Raw genomic sequence first — 14,963 nt, 5'->3', positions numbered from 1 at the left:
CCAGGGCTTCTTAAGCTCTGCATCAACAAGCGTAAATGGCTGAAGACTTTTGATAAGCTTGCTCTTTGCTGTTAGATAGCAACAGCACACAGGTTGCATCATTGTTTGAAATAATTGTAATATCTCTGTAATGTTTTGTACTTAATTGCCTAGGCTCTCGGCCTTAACTCTGTCTTGAGATAAGCTTCTACAGCTATAAATTATAGTGGTCATGAGCAGTAATTATGTAAGCTTATGAGAGAGAACGTGGGAGTCGAGTCAAAAAACAGTCAGTTTAGATGGAGAAAGAAGGCTGGAGATTATAGCTTTGGATTTGGCTTATGTTGTTACATAACCTTTCTTATCTCGTGTATAACAATGTACTTCTCATCCTTTGTTTCGTGACAGTGCAAAAGAAATGAATGCTTGCTTCCACAGTGTGTTTGCTTGTGACTGTTGTTTCCAACATTGTCATTTATTGGTGTCATTATCCTGTTGAAGAAATTCTTTCGATTCCCTAATTCAAACTGTATGTATAATGATGGTTCCCCAAAATGTTGCGGTTTCCCATCTGATGTTTGACTAGATGACATTTGTTTTGTGCCTTTGGTACCAAATTGCATGTTGGAAATTATTTTCCTAAAAGAATTCAAAAGGTTCCACCTCCACTCATGCAACACTTAGCAAAGTCGCATTTCATGAGGCATTTTTTCTGCTCAGCTTGCTGCCTCTTGATTGTGGGGTGCTCTCTGCCTGTCTGCTTGCTTTTATATTTGTAAGATTCTGGCCGTAATGTAAAACACTCTGCTGGGCATTTGCTGCCTGTAACGGCTGACGTGCTGGGTGAAGGTTGCTGGTGTTTGCTGGACAAAACATGGTACAACACTATTCAGAAAGCAGAGCATTTTGTTTTTAATCTCTCTGTTCAGTGTTGTTTTTAACACGGAGGTGGGCTTGTTTATTAAGTTTCTATTTTAGAAAAGCAAGAAAGGGGCCCAGGAAAAATAGAAAATGTAGTTATCTGTGTTTTTTAAAGTACGCATATAAACTGTCATTAAGAGATACAAGCAAAAATGTGATACAAGTGGGTTTTTTTACCCCAAAAATTTATTTATAGTGGGGTTTCACCCCAAAAGACATTGATACAGCGCTTTTTCCTTTTTTTTTCGATGTACTGGTAAATGAAGAGTCATCTATTTATATATAGAATATGTATGGTTTGTCTTTAAAGGAAGCAAGTCTCCTATCTGGCAGAGCTTTGATTTACGTACATGGCTCTGGCATTTGGCATATGCTAAACTACATTCATCTTAATGCACTGAGTAGACAGAATAAGTGCATGGAAATGCATTTAGAAAACAGTCATTTCAATGGCTTTGTTAGAAACCCAATTTCATATTTAGTGGAACCGTTTCTTTAATAGAAGAGGACATAGATTTGTTATTAGTGAGAGTTTAAATAGAAGTTGGAAAACTAAGGTGCAGTTCCAATAGCAAAAATACAAGTTTACAGTATGGTTTCAATAGTAAAATATAAATATATAAGAATTATCATTGCAGTGAAAGCAATATTAAAAATAGAGTATTTTGTATGCTGCTGAACACAAGCAGAATGTGTGGGTTGTGATCTCATTTCGGATTTGCAATCCATTCAGAAACCATAATTCCTGATGTCTGCAGGTTTTCGGTTTTTTTCTTCCAGAACATCTTGATTGCAAGATCACGTAGTCCATAATATTTCTGAAGCAGTTTTTAAATCATAAACTGGTGATCATATAACTTCACCAGTATAATCCATCATCTATTTTTACTGCTTGTGCCTATGAACTATTGCATGCAGTAATGCATATACCTCATTAAAGCTGTTTTTACAAGTGAATTTCCTAATCTGCAGCACATGTTCCTGCAAGCTATTTTAAAACTGATGGTAGCTGAGGCCGTTTTCTGAGTTCTTTATGAAACCGTTCTAGTATCGTAATTTTCATAAGCTCTGATGTGTTAATAACAAGATTTGGGAAGGGAGGAGTAATAAAGCTATTAAATCCTGCATCTAGTGTTCATATTCTTCGACAGTAAAAACTAATCAGCTGGTTGTTTTTTACGTTTATAAGTATAATTCAGTCTTTGATGTTCAAGAAAACAGGTGGACAAAACAAAAACTAAACACAGAGCACCCCGAAACTAAAAAAACAAAAACACAAAACCACCCAACAAGTGAAACCAAAGGAACCAACCAAAAGCCCTGGGAAAACAAAAACCAAACAAACCCAAAAGTCTGGAAATAGATGTTTGCAGTGGTTGAAATGAGCAGTAACTCAAGGCTCTTGTTGGTTTTTCTCTGCTGGCTTTGTTACCTCTTTGTATCTCTGCCTCCTCTGCTTTTCTCCCTTTCTGCTTTCACTCCCTGGTTCTTGCCATTGACTTTGGCTCATCTGTTTCTCAGTCTGATGGTGCTGAATCCATGCTGCAGAACTGAATGCGGCAATTCCATGGAGTCTGGCACCTGCTGGTGAATTGAAGGGTATCTTGCAGCAGTACTTCATTTGTAGAGTTCAGGAGATTAATCTGTCATCCTTTCAGGCAAGTTTTAGCAGATGGTTACCCTGGCTTGCCTTTTTTTTTTTTTTTTTTTTCCCCCAGCAGTTTTTCCTTACATGAAGGACTTGTTGTGTATATGACAGCTGGTCCACTTGTGTCCTTATGGCTAATAAGATTTCCTCTGTTTGGAAAAAGCTGATCATGGATGAGACGAGACATGGCTCCTTCCTTCACCCCCTTATATAAAAAGGAGGCATAAAAGAAATACATTCTGTTGAGGTGCTCTGTGGAAGTTGTGGGAGTCCAAAATAATGTATTTAGCTATTTTTAAAATGGTTCATGATTTACCTGGAGTGTTGTTACTTCTTCTATTAAGGAGATTATTAGTCTTTTTTCAGTCAATTAGTCAAAACATAATTTCATTCTACAACTTACTTATGTAAGGACCTTACTAAAACATTATATTGATTGTAAAAGCATTTGGTGGTGTACTTGATCATATAAAGCACTCTGTCAAATATTAGAAGAACAAAGAAGCAAAGCAGACAGAATAATATGTAAGTACAGCCTTAGAAGTGGGGGAGCAGGAATGCATCCTTCCGAGGCTGAATTTTCCAGCCAGCAACAAGCAGGGATGTGTGTACTTCTGTCACTTGTAGTGTAGCAATGACAACATAATGTTGGGGGGGGTTGTTTGGGTTTTTTGTTTTGTTTTTTAAAAGATGTGTATGTGTGTTTCGATAAATGGATTTAGCTATATGGGCATGCTCTCAGCAGCAGTACTGGTGTTGTAGTATTACTATAAAGCAGTACTATGAAATAAGAGAAAGTATTCTTTTAAATTTATCCTTTTGTAATTTCTTTTCTTCAAATTCTTGTTTTAATTTTGGAAAAGAAAAGATAAGGCTTGTTAAAACTCAGTGTTTAAATCTTCCACTGTGGCAGGATCGGTCCCTGAGACATCACAGGACTGCAGAGGAACCTTGGTTCTTCAGACATGAAGGGAACTTGTATATTTACCTAGGGATAATCATGATGTCCAGGTAAAAGGTGCCAGGTTGTGGGGGTGGGTCTCGGCCTGGCGCTGGAGTTAGTCCCTGCGAAGGTGCTGGACTGATGCTGATGTTGGATGCCCTTGCGTTCATTGGGGTGCTGCCTGCTTACTCCCACTTTCAGCTTGGCTCCAGTTTTGGCAGCAGGCTGGGCACTGACCTTCCGATGCCAGTTGTGAGGGCAGAGGTGCCTTGCTGTAAACAGAAAACTCTGTGTAACATTTAAACACTCGCTCACTCTTACCTATGTGAGTGTAAAATAGGGGTGACCATTAAGCATGTTTATGGAAAAAATACGGGGGGTGGACATCTCGGCCCTTTGCCCATTGACATCTGGGTGTCTCGGCGTCAGAGCATCTATCTAACCTCAGTGTCCTCGCTTAGAGGAGCAGGGCCCAGGCTGCCCTCGCGGGGTGTGTGGGGAAGCAGGGATGGGCACCGGGAGCTCCGCAGGAGCTTCCCAGGCACCAGCTAGTGCGTAGGGACATCAGTGGCACGAGTCCCCACGTGCGTGCAGTTGGGTTAGCCGGTGCTTTGCAGGTGCCCCTCTGCAGTACCGTATGAGCCTGCTCAGAATAGGGATTTTTTTCCCCCCAGTTTCAGTGATGTGGTTTGGTTATTATTTTTTGCAGATCTGAAAGAGCTCTGTGAGTTATTTAATAGATACTTTTATTTGTGCTAGCTGTATCTCCACCAAACAGGCTAGTCTTAATTAATATGTATTTAAATCATAGTTTCTGGAAGTTGGGGAGTTGCCACAGATAAGTATTTGAACAGTGTGTATTTTTCTGCCTTGCCATGGAAGTCAGTACTGAATTTCTGTAAACAACACGACATAACATTTGATACTTGTTTTCCTCAATCCTGTCTTCAGCTTTATTTCCTAAAGCCGCAGCTGCAAGGTTTCTAAACTGTTGAGATCTTACAAGGTTGTGCCTTCATAAAAGCCACACTGGACCAACTTAGTAGTTCAAGGTTTCCCTCAGTTTGAGAATGTCAAGTGAGCTAACCATAATTGAAAAAAAGGGTACAAAAATATGTGTGCATGTGCAAACAGCAATAACTCAACACCTCATGGGGAAATAAAAGCCAAGTGCAGGTTGAGAAAAGTCTAAAGGTAATTTCCCGTGACAGTTAATCACCTGGGGTTTTTTATGTGCTGCCCACACAGAGTTCCTACTGCTACTAGTTAAAACACTGAACCCGTTGGCATGCTGGATTCCAGTTAATGTTCCTACAGAAACCTCGCTGGCTGGGAGCTGCTTGTAGGCACGAGGAGGAGCCTTCACATTGTCAGCCTAGGCAGCACTGGTGGTGTGTAGTAAGAATGTACAAAAATCATTGATCAAGTGGGAGCTTTGTTGAAGGTGATGTAAAGTTTTCTTTGTCATGCACTATACACTGAAACTCGTTGTGAATACAGAGCAAACACATAACAACCTGTGGTGGGTGGACAAGAAATTAAATTTTCCTGTCTAATAAATTTTCAGCCACTGTTAAGGTTACAGATTTGACTTACTTGACTTGTCGTCATTTGACAGAAGTGGGCTAGTACAGACAGCTACAACAAGTTGGTTCAAAGGGAAATAGCCTTTTGGGAAGGGTTAGAAGCAGCCTAGCAGTGGTAATGGAGTGAACAAAAGCACAGTGAAGCAAGGGGTCTGTAGATTTAGAAGTTCATCGTATTCTTCTGCTACTACAGCACCGGCCATAGCTGTGTTTGCAGGGGTAGGTGTGGGTGAAGCCAAAACTGGTGAAAGTTTATTTCTGTATGAGCTTGGGTTTCTGTTCCTCTGCTATCAGGATGGGACTTAATTTATTTGTATTTGGTTGAGGTTTTCCAGGAACGTTTCAAATAGTCACCTCCTTGCAGTTGAATACTGCTTGAAGCAGTATTGAGAGACAGCTCTTTGGCTAACATGGAGAATACTTACACAATTACCTGTATGTGTTTTCCTTTAATACTACTGTCTGCAGTCAAGCCCGCTGGTAACTGAGGATTTTCTGAGTCTGCTTGTTAACAAGATAGTTAAATATATACATTACACTGTTTGGTATGTGTGCGGGACCTGCGAGTTTGTCATCGACTGTTTTGTATAGTTAAAAATGCACTGTTAATGCAAAACATGCACATCTGCCTGGGTATTTTTAAACTATATAGAGAGCCATATGGGGGGAATGGTTTTGTGCAAATTATGAGAAGAGGTAGAGTAGCTTCATGGGAAACCCAGCTCAGAAGCACAGGGGGCTTATGTGCTGCTCCAGCTTTTCTTTGGAAAACAAAATGAGCTTGCAGATCTTAATCAGCGTTTTTGAGCAAGTGCCCACATCGCAAAAACTGTTAGCTCCTTCATGGAAGAGATAAGGTTCTTGTAAACAAGGTTATTCGTTCAGGAGCGTGCTGCAGTGCTGGTGTATGGAGGAAGCTGCCCCTAGACCAACTAAAAGAGAACACTTAATATTATTAAGATGAAGACGTGGCTAGTGAAAACTTAGATGTAGTCATCAGACTCTTGACCCTCTTTCTAAGCGATGTAGTTTATTTCTTGCTTTATTTAATTACTTTTGGCTTGATGCTCTTCAAAAGAGTTTTGAAACTTTTGGTATGTTTTTGAAAGTAGCTTTGGTACCTGGGGTATTTATGGAACTAATCTTTTGGTTCAGACGTTGTATGCTGTATATCTCTTCTGTGCTTTGGAAAAAAAAAAAGGGGGGGGGGGGGCGTGTGTGAAAAATGATTGTTTTCATGAAACCAGGAATTTCACTACTCAGATGCTGTTTCAGAATAACTCACCTCTGCTATTCTCATCTGCAATTTATAGACATCAGGGCCTCAGTTTCTGTATGTATCATAACAGTGGAAATAGGAATCATAACAGTGGGAAGTGTCTTTGCTACCAAGCAAGTTGAAACATTCAGACTTACAACTGTTATTTCTTTAGAATAAACAGAATTATTTACTGCCTCTTCTGCTCAGGGTTGATGACTTAAATCAGTTTCCACGCACTGTGATTTAAGTTCCTTGGGGACCCTGAATTGAATTAATTCTGTCTTATTGTCAAAACAGGAGCTATTTGAGACTTTTCTTCCCAGCTACTTTGTGAAGCGGGAGTTAACATATGAACATATGTTTTCACACTGTGCTTGGTGTGGTTTGGATGGGGGCAGAGGATTTGGGCAGGGTGGGGGCTGCCATGAAAACAAGGAATTGATTTTTTTTTTTTATTTTATTTTTATTTTTTGTTACTGCTCATGTACCTCCTTTTATGCACTGATGTTTCATTGCCCTGGACTTCCTCTGTGGATTACAGCAAGAAAAAGACCCCAAAGGAGGGAACTGGGGACAGGTGCCTCACCAGTGCACCCCGACTTGCTTTCCTTGGGATCCTTTCTTTTTAGGGCGGGTGAAGGGAGGGCAGAGCACTGCAGCCAGGATGGGTGCCGCAGGGTTGGGTGGTCTGAACAAATGCCAAGCACAAAGTTTCTGCCAGAGACAACTGCCTGCTTGGTAACACCATTATTTCTGCAAATAAGAATTGTCTGCACTCTCATAAACAAATTATACTTGGGCCTGGCTGGCTGGCACGTAACTACTATGGAAATTATTTCAGTTCGAGAGAAAATGTGTCTCTGTAAAACACTTTTGAATTAAGTTGTTGAGCTTGTACAATTCCTGATATGGACAAAACTGTACCCATACGAGTTGCCTCCCTTTCAGGCAAGTGGTGATGTACTGCTATCCAGGCTGGAACCGAGCTTTCACTGGGTCATTTTAGTGTGTATATGTATATATATATTTACTATTAACCTGTAGTTTCGGGTGGGTTTCACACGGAGCTAGGCCTTCTTGGTCATGTGATATGTTTTGCTGTTGTGCTAAATATTTTTATAGTTTTAAGAATGCGAAATAATTGCATTGAATTTTGTAGCTTGTTACATATTACTGATAGTCATAGTAGCATGGGTAGGAGTACCACAGTTTCAAGTCTTGGCGTTTATTTTCAAGGGAGGTGCTATATAAAGTGTTTTCCCCTAATGGATACGTTGTTTTTTGCCAAGGTGATGGTCTTTCTAAGGCTGGAAAGCTGCAGCATAGACCCCAGGATGTGAAGGGGAGGCCCTTGCAGATGAGCATACTAGAGGGCAGTGCTGGCCGCTGCAAGCAACTTCAGTCTGCGGGAGGGTACAGGGAACCAAAGGTTTTGTAGCCTGTCTTAAGGTGTCTCTTAGATCTGCGGAAATACTGGTTGTTTCAAATAAGTACAGAGTTATCTCCTTGTTTCTTGCAGGTTTACCATGTCACTTCTGACAGCTATGAGACGCAAAACCAGCACTATGGAAGGAGCTTGACAAAGGAAACAGTAAAGGATGGTAAGGGAGTTTGTGTGTCAGGGTTTGGTGCTCTTGGTTGTTTTTCCTTTATTTACTTACTTAATGAATGGTATAGCAAAAGTAATCTCTTGTGTTCCCCTTCTAAAAGTCTTTTTTTTCTCCTCTTGCCAGGTGGGTCTTTAGCTGTTTCCTGTATCATTGGAACTGCTTGTTGATCCTAAATTAATTTTGCAGTTGGATATAACAGCAGTGTCAACTACAGGAATTTTCTCATCCTGTCTTTTACCACTACGAAGGGGGTGGTAGTCGTAGAATTCAGTTTCTTTGCAGCTTTGAAACTATAGTTAAATAGAAATATTTTAGAAGTAATAAATATTTTTATAATAAGCATATTTTTTCTTCTGGTTGTCTTCTGTGAATATGTCCAGGTTTTTATAGTAGCAAGCTGCTATAATTGCATCTGTCAATTTACAGGACTTTCTTGGTTGAAGTCAATCTGTATGTTGCTCTACATGAACAATAAATAAAAAAGCTACCATCATATAGCTGTTTGGTGATAACTGTTTCAAACTACTTATTAGTTGACATCTATTCCTCGTGGAGGGACAGAAGTACAGACGCCCAAACATCCCCCTCTCCAGACCTGGTACTAACTTAGCTCTGTCACCCATGATAAAGAGCTGCTTGAGCTTGTTTGTTCCTGGGGAATTTAAAGGGTCCTTGCCCAAAACTGCCCAGATACTTGCTAGAGTCACCCGAGGAGCAGGAATCATGTTAATCTACTCTTTGATTGATAAATTGATTAGTTAGTTGTACTTGCAATCCAAGCCGTATCTGTGGTATTACTATACAGCTGGCCTTATGCAGCTGAGGTGACTGAAGGTATCAAGAGGTTCATGGTGTGCTTCTATTTTAGTTAATAATTGCCTGAAAGGGAACTATGTGAATGGTGTCTGTTTCTTTAAATAGAGAACTATTCTAATCCCAAAAGAAAAGAAACCCATTTTCTTCTCAGAGGTGAAAATAATCCTGCAATGTGTCTATTTCTTGCAGGCATCTCAAAGTTTTTCCACAGTGGGTACTGCTTGAGAAAAGATGTGATAGCTGCCAGCATTCAGAAGATTGAAAAAATTCTGGAGTGGTTTGAGGGCCAGAAGCAACTCAACTTTTATGCAAGCTCATTACTGTTTGTTTATGAAGGTTTGTGTCAGGCAACGACCATGCGATTGAGTGATGTCACCTTGGCAGAAAAGAGAGGAGTGCCCAAAGGACTGTTATCAGGTGGAGACATACTGGAGTATAATAATAATATCCATGTAATAAATTCTACAGAGAATGGAAAAATTGAGGCCTCTGTAAGTAAAGGCTTGTCCAAATTTTATGCACTTCACAAAAAGGCATACTCAAAGAGGCACCACAGTCAACTCTCACTAAAAGTTGAAAACTTGGAGCAAGGCAATGTGTGGAAAAGCAGCACATGCATTACGCAAGAGCATCTGAACGGAAATGTTATACCCCAACTGGAAAAAGTTTTCTGTCACATGCCAGCAGAGACCAAGGAAAGTGCAAACGTAGAAGTCCGAATGATAGATTTTGCTCATGTGTTCCCTAGCAACACAAAGGATGAGGGCTACATTTATGGTCTGAAGAATCTAATCACAGTACTTCAAAATATTTTGGATAACTAAATTCTTTGCTATGTTTTTTACTGGGGCCAATGATAAATAAGAGCAACAACACGAAGAATTTCTGCACTTGTAATGCTGTATAACTGGGTTTGTATTGTTCTATATTTTATTTGTCTTTGTACTTTTGGTAGAAGGGTTTAACTTTTTATAATCTCACTCAGGAAAATAATTGATCGTTAATTAGCAAGTGTGAAAGGATGAGAATATTTGAGATGAAGCAGGATAGGTAAATTAGTAGAATGAAACATACGTGGTTGGCTTAAATCCAAGGAGTACAGTTGTACAGTAAGGAAGGATTATGCTAGTTCCCCTAACGACTTTAGCGTAGATAACATTTGCCCACTTAGCCTTGACACTGAGCCATATCTCCATTAACAGGTTTTTAGAAAACGGACTGAAAACTAGTGTGCAGGATTGATGTCCGCAGCACTGCCCTCTTGTGTTTACTGTATTTGGATAACTGGAGTTAACCTACTTTGAGTGAAATCCTGTTCTGAGTCAGCAGTCTGACCTGGAAGCCGGTGTATCAAAAAGTGCTTTTCAGTGTCACGGGACAATGTTACTGTTGTTTCAGCCCTGGTGTGGGCACTCTGGGTGGTTGTCGGTAGCCAATGCTCACCATAGACAAGCTACAATGTGGTTTGTGTTGAGGTGCTAAGAAAATGCTGGAGTAAAATACTTTTCACAGGCTTAAACTGCACAACTGCTAGAGAAACTGTTTGTTCCTAAGAAAGAGTAAAAACATGCAAATGTGAGATGTTCCAGGAACTAATTCAGTTTAGGAGATTAAGTCAGTATGTTAATGGAGTGTCTGATGTTGTGACTAAGGGAAATGCTTCACTCCTTTGTTCTGATGGCCCTTCTCCAAAAACACTGCTTTTAAAAGCAAACTAATTGAATGGGGAAAGAAAGCATTTTGAGTAAGCATACAGAGATTTCCTCTAGCTGTTTGCCACTTGTAGTTTTGCAGCAAGCGTTTCACGTTTCCACTGCTGGGGAGCACCAACTGGAAACGATGACCAGTACAGGTGAAGGACCCTTCACTGCGAAGATAAGAGTTCAGCCCTGGAGCAACCAGATGTACCTCTGTTTGTTGCAGTGGAGTTGTGACACTCTTACCCTCGGCTAAAGCCAGCTCTTTCCTTAGTGATACACAGGCAAGCTGCATAATTTGAAAGTTGTCCCACTTCATTCTTTTTCACAGGAAAATTCCACATTTTCATATGGAGTATTTGAGATCAGGATGATGTATCCAAAGTATTTTTGGTGCGTGTCTTCTGTATGCTGTGTACATGGCTGTTGTACCGTACGTATATAGTCAGCTATATGGAAAGTTGGGATGGAGGAGTTTTGCCATCCATAGAGCAAGATTCTAAGGCTTTAAGCAAGCCCCAGAAAAATAAAACTTTTTAGAATGGATTTGGTTATTGGAAACATACATCTTGTACGTGTGGACTTAATGTGACACTGTGGCCTTGCTGCTCTCTCTGTGTGGTGTTCTGCACTATGCACTCATTTGTGTACATGTCTGCAAGTTCTTGATTTGACATCTGTTTTCTATATTGGAAAGAAATACTTCTTCAAGCAAATACGCTGTTTTAAATAAAGCTGAAGGTTTAGCTCTTTGAGAGCCTGGGTTAGTTGGAAGAAACAGGGTATTACGTATAAAACTATATTGGTTAAACTTTAGAGCTAATATTGGCCAATACATTCAAGAAGGAAACCCATCTGTTGGTAACATGATGTTTTTGAAGCATGGGAAATGATGCTTGTAGGAAGGGTGGTACCTTTGGTTAAGAAAATTATGCAAATTGTGGTGAATACTGAGGCAAAAATATCAGGATGAGAAATATTTTTTTTTTCCTACCTGGTATTTCCACTGCACCATATAGTTACTGTATTCCCCACTCTCTGTGAACTAATTTAAGCCATATTCTGGAAAGAGTTTGTGGTTTTGTTTGCTTCAGCGCTGGTTTCTCTGTTAAGATTTTGTAGTTCTATCCCGTAAATAGTGAACACTAGAGTAGTCGAGGCTGGCAGTGGCCTTGTGTGATAAATTCACAATGTATTGTAGAAAATATGGGGGAAAACACTTCTAAATCTGAATTTTTTTCTTCTATAATTCATTCTGTCTTTTGTCTTCTGGATTTTACTCCATTTTGTGCTGGAAAAATCAGGCATCTGCCTCGAAGTCAGTTATTGGGAAATTATCTGTATGCTTTTAGTATGCACCTTCTCCTGTCTCTGCTTTAAGATACAAGTCTTCAGTGTTTGAATGCTCTTTAGGTATTGATTGTTGTGTTGATTATGGCAGTGTTTGTAATGCACCTGGAATATTGTTAAACTGTCAGAATATTTTGAATTAAAAAAAAATAAATAATTTTATCATGTTTTTTTACCAGTAGTTACTATGGATATATTTCTGTTACTTTAAAATGTAGCTTGAGCGATAACAGTATTTTTAATTGGGAGTTGTGTAAATAAAGCTTGCTGTAGGGATGCTCTGGCATAGTACCAACTGTGAATCTGAGCCTGCAAAGGTGTTATTCACATTGTTCTTGCACATTTTAGATCAGGCATTTCTATCTGATCGGATTCGTTTCAGTTACAGTTGGAGATGTATTCACAGAAATCATTAAACAGATTACAGAATTAGTTGGAAAATGATGAGGGAGGTACTGGCCAATAAATGTGTGCATTGCCATTGATCTCCCTCCCTCTCAGTGATGCTTCTTTTGTTGTCTGTATGAAGTGTACAGGACAGGCGACAGGTACGTGGAAATATTTATGGAAATGGTAACCAGGCATATAGGTATTTCTGTCTCATAAAACTGAGAGCAGGTCACTTCCCCAGACTGGTGTGGTGTATCTGAGTGCTCTTGCCGTTGATGAAACCCATCTGTTTTGATTTTAAGCAATAAGAGTTTGATTTAGCAGAGCTGATTGTCAAAAGGAAAGATTCAGGGAAGCATTGTCATTTGTGTACTTTCTCAGAATATGCTTTTCTGAAGACTTTCTACTTTGGTTATTGTGAGAATTGTGTATAGGCTTACCTAATGAGAGCTTGAATTGTATGGAGTTTTATAAAAAAAACCTTTACATACATGATTATTTTTGGATATGGATGGAATTTGTTGCATAAATTACATTGGAAATTACGATACCATTATGAAATTTTAAAACACTGTAATCGGATAATTTTAGGAACTAAAGTGGAGACTTTTTGTTGTGATTCACATGAAACTTGTACTGTTTTTTTTCCTGCTGTAATGCATAGTCAGACCATTCTCTTCCATAACCCTATAGTTCCATGGAGAACTTCTGAAGTACTCAGTAGATTAGGAGATCACTAATTCCCCTTAGTTTGATTTAACAGAGTGCGTATGTTCTTGAAATAGTTCAGTGCACTTATTTTAAGTACTGTTAGTGTATTACGCACCTAGAGCCCCAGTAAAACTTCCTCACCTGCAGAGAGCTCCTGCTGATCTGGGTCTGGACTACACAGTGTTTAAAGCGGGCCTTCTCACAGGGAGCAGTGGTGGGGAAGGGAAGGCACCACCTGTGACGCTCGTGGCAGGCGGGGTGCTTACAGCCTGAACTTAATATCGTAACTTCTCTTATTTGCTGGTGCGAAGTACTATCAAGTATAGGAAGATAGTGGAAGGATAGAGACTTGCACCCACATCTGCTGTTTACAGTTATGATTAGTTGTTCATCCTCTCTCCTAATTTTTTGTGGCTGCTTTTTTTTCTCCAAGTAAGCTTTCCTCCTGAGTGCCTTCTTTAGCTCTTGCCACCAATAACCTTCTGTAGCATCGTTGTGAAAAATTAAAAGTGAAATTGTAATTTCCTGGAAAACTTGTGCCCGATAACTGCTCTTAAAGTGCAGGTATTGAAAAACATCATGAAAATCCCTCAAATACTGTGGGAAATGCAGTTTCCCTTTTGCACCCTTTCCCATGAAAGAGGAGTAGTAGAATGTTAGTGGTGAGACTGGATGGGAGGTTGTGTAAAAATTACCTGTGTTCTGAAAGGGACATCTTGGGGGCAAGGTGAGAGATGGCAAAACTGCATGAAGTTTTCCTTTTTGTACTGCAATTAATATGGAGGTTTGGGGTTAAGAAGGTAGCGTAGCGGGAAGTGACGGAAGCTTTTCGTAAGGAGCCCTGAGTAGGACATCTGGTCAGGTCTGCAGTGCAGGTCACCGCTATGGATAAGATCCAAATGCTGCGTGTCTTCAGTTCTCTCGCAGGGCTAATATACCATGCATACGCATCAACTTACAGCAGAGCCTTGCAGGATGTTACATGGGAAGTACCTTCCATCCCAGAGCCACAGGCCGAATGCTGCCCCTTTGCCATGTTCACAGCCATCTGTGTATGAAAGCTGCAGAAAGGGTTGTCATCAAAAGGAAAAATGTAATGGAGTGGTGTTTGAAAGGGGAAAAAATGAGAAAAGCTAAGGATTGTACAGCAGAAAGCACTTCAAGAAACATCTTTCAGTGTAGTCTTGCTTAGTGGAGATGGGCCCCATGTATTTGGAGTTTAATTCGTTATATGACATCCAACAGCAAATAGAAGTACTGTAAAACCACCTTAGTTTGAATTGTGTACATTGGTTCAAATAGTTATTTTTTTAAAATAAGTGACCTATGAAGTAATTTCCAAATATGATGTGTGTTGCACCTGACCATAAATGAAACTAGGGTGCACAAAGGCACTTTAATACTCTGGGAACTGTACTGGAAGGTAAATGAAAGCATGTGAAATTGCACCTGATGTTGTGTTAATTGTTTTCAGAATCTAAAAGTCTACATTAATTATGCTTGATGGATGAATGTATCTAGTCTCAGTTTCTTTGATTCAAGTGTCTAAAGCCGTCACTCAATCTCCTCTAATTTGTATGTCTTTGTAATTTCATTTGCTATTTTTTTCCATTATTGGACTGCAGGGGGTATTGTTAATAAATGTGTTTATTTTATAGAATATTGTACTATGTGCTATCTACCAACTTTTGTAACTTAATTATAAGTGATATTTAGGATAATTCTAATAGCTGTATATTTGGCAAATTATTAAAACTTTCTGCAAGTGACTTGCAAGTATAATTGGTTTCTTTTTCATACAGGAAGATTGTTGAGAAAATTTTCTTGACTATACCTGCACTGATTAATCCCTCTTTTTCTCCTCTTTTCTGTGCACTTTATAATGGATATTTACCTTGGATGTACCAGCTTTGCTTTACCACTGTATTTTTGTCATGCCATGCGTTACCATTGTTAGGCATACCTGCCTTGGCATACAAGAGACACCTCTATAAAATTAAAAGGAAAAAAAAAATCCAAATCCACACACAAAAACCCCACCAAAACATAAA

The 14,963-nt window shown here is 39.5% G+C and overlaps 1 protein-coding gene across 1 annotated transcript in view; it reads left to right on the top strand.

The window, feature by feature from the left end:
* Positions 1–14,681, top strand: part of IPMK (inositol polyphosphate multikinase) — a 44,430-nt gene extending 29,749 nt beyond the window's left edge. The window contains exons 5-6 of the mRNA XM_056352937.1: positions 7,858–7,939; positions 8,954–14,681. Of these exons, the coding sequence (XP_056208912.1) occupies positions 7,858–7,939; positions 8,954–9,588 (717 nt within the window). The 3' untranslated portion in view covers positions 9,589–14,681. The remainder of the gene's footprint in view (positions 1–7,857; positions 7,940–8,953) is intronic.
* Positions 14,682–14,963: the final 282 nt, after the last annotated feature.

The sequence above is a fragment of the Falco biarmicus genome, chromosome 9 (assembly GCF_023638135.1).
Source record: "Falco biarmicus isolate bFalBia1 chromosome 9, bFalBia1.pri, whole genome shotgun sequence".
Taxonomy (NCBI): domain Eukaryota; kingdom Metazoa; phylum Chordata; class Aves; order Falconiformes; family Falconidae; genus Falco; species Falco biarmicus.
The sequence above is the reverse complement of the archived record's forward strand: the minus strand, read 5'-3'. Positions and strand labels throughout refer to the sequence as shown.